The sequence below is a fragment of the Myxocyprinus asiaticus genome, chromosome 33, assembly GCF_019703515.2.
Source record: "Myxocyprinus asiaticus isolate MX2 ecotype Aquarium Trade chromosome 33, UBuf_Myxa_2, whole genome shotgun sequence".
NCBI lineage: Eukaryota > Metazoa > Chordata > Actinopteri > Cypriniformes > Catostomidae > Myxocyprinus > Myxocyprinus asiaticus.
This window is the reverse complement of record NC_059376.1, coordinates 1,981,079-1,987,897: the sequence shown is the minus strand read 5'-3', so window position 1 is coordinate 1,987,897 and position 6,819 is coordinate 1,981,079. Positions and strand designations below refer to the sequence as shown.

General features: G+C 46.2%; 1 protein-coding gene across 1 annotated transcript in view; it reads right to left on the bottom strand.

The window, feature by feature from the left end:
- LOC127424005 (plexin-D1-like) overlaps positions 1-6,819 on the bottom strand; it is a 161,607-nt gene that overhangs the window by 98,481 nt on the left and 56,307 nt on the right. The window contains exon 9 of the mRNA XM_051668755.1: positions 1,590-1,688. Coding sequence (XP_051524715.1) covers positions 1,590-1,688 — 99 coding nt within the window. The remainder of the gene's footprint in view (positions 1-1,589; positions 1,689-6,819) is intronic.

Genomic DNA, 6,819 nt, shown 5'->3' with positions numbered 1-6,819 from the left:
GGAGTGTGTTCGTGTATCTGTTGGTTGCCTGTCTATAGAGGTGCGGTCACCTGCCTGCTTGCGGTTGCTCACATCAGTTGGTGCCCAGTACTGTGGAGGAGGATTCCTCAGTATCTGCCTGTGTCTCGGGAGATTCGTCTGGGCTTCACTTCACTCCACACCAGCTTCAATGGACTCTCTTTGGATTGCTCCAGACTACCACAACGCACATACTCGTCTCACAAACACACTAATTCCTACCAGCAGCTTGTTGGATTAGCCGTCTGCATCCGGCGCTGGAAGCCGTTTCTGTGACTCTCATTCTACCAGTTCAGCTTGTTGGATGAACCGTCTGCGGCCGGCGCTGGAAGCGCCTTTCTGTGACTCTCATTCTACCAGTTCAGCTTGTTGGATGAACCGTCTGCGGCCGGTGCTGGAAGCGCCTTTCTGTGACTCTCATTCTACCAGTTCAGCTTGTTGGATGAACCGTCTGCGGCCGGCGCTGGAAGCGCCTTTCTGTGACCCTCATTCTACAAGTTCGGCTTGTTGGATCAGCCGTCAGCAGCCGGCACCAGGAGCACCATTCAGTTACTTCTTGTTTAAAGCGATAGTTCACCCAAAATATATATACTCTGTCAGCATTTATTCACTCTCATGTCATTCCAAACATCATTATGAATGTCTTTCTTTTTCTGTAGAAAACAAAAGGAAAATTGTTGCTGAAAACATCAGCATCATAATAGTACCATAAAAGTATCATAAAAGTAGTTTATGCAATTTATGCGCTATATTTCGTACAAATATAGAGGAACAGATCCAAATTAAATCTTTGCACTGACAATCTTCCCTACAGATCTTGAATCGCATTCCTTTCTCAAAAAAACAAAACAAACAAACAAAAAAAATCTTGACAAAAGCAAGATTTAAACTAATGGATTAAATTTGATTTTTATTTTTTAAATGCTTAACTGTTATTGATTTAGTATAAAATTACTTCAATTCATCCAATGCAAATGTAGTATTGATTTGCCTTTTACCAAACTGTACTGTTTAAAATTCATGATTTTTTTTTTACTAAGTTTTAAAAGTTCATCTGGTGCATGAGTTGTAAGGACTACTTTTATGAGACTTGGAGCTTGATTTTTGGAGCTCGACAGCTGGACCTCCTTCTTCGTTCCTTTTCATTAAATGTAAAAGGGTAGCACAGACATTCTTCAAAACATCTCCTTTTGTTTTCCACTAAAGAAAAATGTCATATGGGTTTGGAACTACATAAGGGTGAAAAATGTTCATGTATAGGTAAACTGTCCCTTTAATGTGTTTAAAATGCAAATGTACACACCATAATGTAATCCACTGAGAATAATCAATATGAATGAATTGTCCTCGACTTCATGAGTCATTTACACGACCACAAAGAGTTTGGATGTAAATCAGACAGACCAGAGATGAGCTACAGTGCAACAGAGCTATGAGCTTTGCAAACCACACAACATCAATTCACACTGACAGGGAAATTACATCCAGACTGAAGTGAGTGTGTATTGTGTGGATGTGTGTGCTTATGCCTATGGTTTGAATGCATATTAAACAATGCATGTGAGTCTTACATGTTTTATGTTCTTGAGTTCCAGTGTGAAAACTTGAGCTGTTCCTGTGGGCAATGGAGCAACTTTATGGGCCACCATACTGGGACAGGATGCGGCATTCTGGGAGAGAAACATAAGGAAAGAAAGAAATGTGATTCAATAAAACAATTGTGACCAGTGTTTGGAGAAATATATGAAAAAACAGGCAATCTCCTGTGTGTGTTTGTGTGTGTTAACTGCAGAGGAAAGGGTGGGCACTGTAAATATGCAAACATCAGTTACTTCTGACTGCACAAACACAATAATATCACATTCTGCCCTGAGTGTTCGCATATGAGAAAAAGACAAATCCTTTTATTCTGCTGTGACTTCAGAACATCTTGAGGTGTCTTAAATCGCCTCTTATTTCCCACCATTCAGTTTCAGTTTCATGTACTGATAAAGACAAGCTGTAATGTCTCGGTTACGAACATAACCTCGGTTCCCTGAGACAAAGGGAACGAGACATTGCGTTGATTAACTTCTTACACGACCTAGTTAAAATCTCTCTACAATAATGGCAATATTCTAATATTGGCTATGTTGTTTGAGCCCCACCTGTTTTGGTGCGAAGCTGTCCGCTATAAAAGCAGGTGCGCAAACACCATTTCCTCCGAATATCTGACTGAGAACAAGGAGCGCATCGCTCGTAACTCAAGAACTCTAAGTCTTGTAGTGCGGCTAGCGTTCGCAATGTCTCGTTCCCTTCGTCTCAGGGAACCGAGGTTACGTACGTAACCGAGATTTTCCCTTAAGACTCAGTACACTTGACTTTGCGTTGATTATAGCATATGGGGAACAGAATCCCATCACGCCGTACTACACGACACTCACCGCAGTCTTGTGGGACTGCGACCGACATGAGTATGCCGCAGTGAGTGACCCTCGTGTTGGGCCAGGAGGGGAGCACTCAGAATGAATATATGAACTATAGACATATAGTATGAATTAACTCCTTCACATACCCAGTTGGGAAGGGAGTTTATTTATAATGTAAGTGCTTGTGACTTATGGTAAATTACAACAGCCTGAATGCAGGCGGTTGTGTAAAAAGATGGGGAGCTCGTCCTTAAATGGAGGCACATAAGTACAGTTGTGCTCAAAAGTTTGCATACCCTGGCAGAAATTGTGAAATTTTGGCATTGATTTTGAAAATATGACTGATCATGCAAAAAAACTTTTATTTAAGGATAGTGATCATATGAAGCCATTTATTATCACACAGTTGTTTGGCTCCTTTTTAAATCATAATGATAACAGAAATCACCCAAATGGCCCTGATCAAAAGTTTACATACCCTTGAATGTTTGGCCTTGTTATAGACACACAAGGTGACACACACACAGGTTTAAATGGCAATTAAAGGTTAATTTCCCACACCTGTAGCTTTTTAAATTGCAATTAGTGTCTGTGTATAAATAGTCAATGAGTTTGTTAGCTCTCACGTGGATGCACTGAGCAGGCTAGATACTGAGCCATGGGGAGCAGAAAAGAACTGTCAAAAGACATGCGTAACAAGGTAATGCAACTTTATAAAGATGGAAAAGGATATAAAAAGATATCCAAAGCCTTGAAAATGGCAGTCTGTACTGTTCAATCACATATTAAGAAGTCAAAAATTCGGGGATCTCTTGATACCAAGCCAAGGTCAGGTAGACCAAGAAAGATTTCAGCCACAACTGCCAGAAGAATTTTTCGGGATACAAAGAAAAACCCACAGGTAACCTCAGGAGAAATACAGGCTGCTCTGGAAAAAGAGGGTGTGGTTGTTTCAAGCAGCACAATACGACGATACTTGAACAAAAATAAGCTGCATGGTCGAGTTGCCAGAAAGAAGCCTTTACTGCACCAATGCCACAAAAAAGCCCGGTTACAATATGCCCGACAACACCTTGACACGCCTCACAGCTTCTGGCACACTGTAATTTGGAATGATGAGACCAAAATAGAGCTTTATGGTCACAACCATAAGCGCTATGTTTGGAGAGGGGTCAACAAGGCCTGTAGTGAAAAGAAAACCATCCCCACTGTGAAGCATGGTGGTGGCTCACTGATGTTTTGGGGGTGTGTGAGCTCTAAAGGCACGGGGAATATTGTGAAAATTGATGGCAAGATGAATGCAGCATGTTGTCAGAAAATACTGGAAGACAATTTGCATTCTTCTGCACGAAAGCTGCGCATGGGACGCTCTTGGACTTTCCAGCACGACAATGACTCTAAGCACAAGGCCAAGTTGACCCTCCAGTGGTTACAGCAGAAAAAGGTGAAGGTTCTGGAGTGGCCATCACAGTCTCCTGACCTTAATATCATCGAGCCACTCTGGGGAGATCTCAAACGTGTGGTTCATGCAAGACGACCAAAGACTGGAGGCATTTTGCCAAGATGAATGGGCAGCTTTACCACCTGCAAGAATTTGGGGCCTCATAGACAACTATTACAAAAGACTGCACGATGTCATTGATGCTAAAGGGGGCAATACACAGTATTAAGAACTAAGGGTACGCAGACTTTTGAACAGGGGTCATTTCATTTTTTTCTTTGTTGCCATGTTTTGTTTTATGATTGTGCCATTCTGTTATAACCTACAGTTGAATATGAATCCCATAAGAAATAAAATAAATGTGTTTTGCCTGCTCACTCGTGTTTTCTTTAAAAATGGTACATATATGACCAATTCTCCAAGGGTATGCAAACTTTTGAGCACAACTGTATATATATTTGGCCAATGAAATAGCAAGCGCTCTAAACTGAGAGGACTTGTGAAGAGAAAGACGTTATGAATAGGTTGTAAAACCTTGTGAATGTGTTTTGAGAAGACCATCCTGCTGCAATACATGTCTTGTAAGGACACTCCATTTGTCCATGCCCATGAGGAGGCCATGCCTATAGTTGAGTGTGCTTTAACACCAATTGGGCAAGTCTTACCCTATGACTCATAAGTTATTCCATCGACAATCCAGTGAGAAAGTCTTTGCTTGGAGACGGACATTCCTTTTGTGTGTCCTCCATAGCATACAAAGAGCTGATCAGACAGTCTGAACTGGCGGGTACGCTCAATGTATGAGTGTAGTGCCCGCACAGGGCAAAACAAATGCAATGATTGTTTCTCATCTGAGTTAAATGGAGGAGGGAAGAAGGCCTGAAGGTGAACCACCTGCGCTTTGAAGGGCTTGGTTAGGACCATAGGTACATAGCCTTTTCTGGGTTTGACAGTGGCTTTAGAAAGACCAGGGCCAAACTGAATTGTCAATTGATAGTGCATGCAGGTCAACGACCTGTTTTACTGAGGCCAGAGCTAGCAGTAGTGCGGTCTTAACGGAGAGCATGCGCAAATCAACAGAGTCCAAAGGCTTGAAGGGGGGCCCTGTGAGAGCTTTTAGGACTAAAGTAAAGTCCCAAGTCGGGACTGTAGCTGGCCGAGGTCCACAGCACGCCTTCAGACCTCCTCTAGGGGAACACCTGCCCATAGAAATGCCAGGTCTGACCAAGGGCTGAAAGTCTGATGTCACTGTGGCGTGATGGTCATACGCCGGGTGCCGTGGCACCATGCCCACCACAGGACTCGAGTTTGTAGCCAGTGCTGAAGCGGTTTCATATGCATCAACCCGAGGGGGAGAACCGCCGCCGAGGATGGCATACGTCCCAGGAGCCTCTGAAATTCTTTCACTGGCACCGCTACCTTCTGGCTGAAGGTCTTCAGGCAGGTCAGCACTGACTGAGCACGTTTGGTCGTAAGACATGCCTTGAGAGTGACTGAGTCCAACTCCATACCGAGAAAAGAGATGCTCTGCACAAGGGACAGCTTGCTCTTCTCCAAGTTGACCTGAAGCCCGAGTCGGTCGAGGTGCTGAAGCACAAGGTCCCTGTGCGCACACAATAGATCTTGTGAGTGAGCTAGGATTAGCCAGTCGTCGAGATAATTGAGAATGCGTATGCCCTTCTCCCTCAGCGGGGCCAGGGCAGCCTCTGCGACCTTGGTAAAGATGCGAGGAGACAGGGACAGCCCGACTGGGGCTGTAGTGTTCACCCGGAGTAGACCGGTCAGAGTCAGCCGCCTCATCCCCGGGTTGCCTGTGCCAGGGCTGCCTCGAAGCCCGTCCAGAGTTCTTGGGAGCTGGCTGATGGGCAGGTGGAGCTGACTTCCCATGGGAGGATCTTATTCTGTGAGGCCGGCATATGGGCTCCGATGGTAAGGGAGCCGGGGCCATTACCGCAGGGATACGGCTCTGGCGAGAAGCAGACAGGCCGCGGGACTTCAGAGGCCTGAAGGCGGCCGAGTCACGCCGCGGAAAGATGTGCTTAATCCCCTCAGTCTGCTTCCTCACTTTCGAGAACTAATGGGCGAAATCCTCGACGGTGTCGCCAAAAAGCCCCCCTTGGGAGATGGCCGCATCAAGAAAGTGAGCTTTCTCGGCATCATGCATCTCCATAAGGTTGAGCCACAGGTGCCGCTCTTGGACCACAAGAGTGGACATCGTCCAGCCCAGGGCGTGTGCCGTGACTTTTGTCACCCGTAAGGCAAGGTCGGTCGCAGTACACAGTTCCTGCATCAGCCCTGGTTCGGTTCTACCCTCGAGCAGATCTTTCAGTGCCTTGGCCTGGTGGACCTGCAGGATGGCCATGGTGTGCAGGAAAGAAGCGGCTTGACCCGCAGCCTTGTAAGCCTTCATCATTAATGAGGAAGAGAACTTACAGGCCTTGGAAGGGAGCCTTGGTCAGTCGCACCAGGTGGCTGCACCCTGCGGGCATAAATGCACTGCAAAGGCATGCTCCACCTGAAGGAGCTCGACATATTCCTTAGCCGCTCCGCCATCGAGGGTAGTTAGGATGGACGAGCCCGTGAAGCGTACGGGCAGCTTTTCCTTTTTTTTTTTGACTTCCACAACTTTGTTAGCTCCTCGTGCACTTCCGGGAAGAAAGGCACCAGAGCGGGGCACGGCCATGAGTCGCGCTCCGAGCCCAGAAACCAATAATCCATCCGGGAACGCTCAGGGCAGGGTGGAGGGTTCCTCTTCTGCCCGATATTCGCAGCCGTCCGGGCAAGCACGGCTGCCATCTCAGCGTCTGCCTCATCCTGTGCTCTACCGCTCGTGGGCGGGGGCTCAGAAGATTCGTCTGCTTCCAATAGCAGAAGCCCACCCTCTGATGCTGCGACCGTAAGCTCATCCTCGTCGTGAGCCACAAACGACACATTAAACCCGCCCTGAGGCAG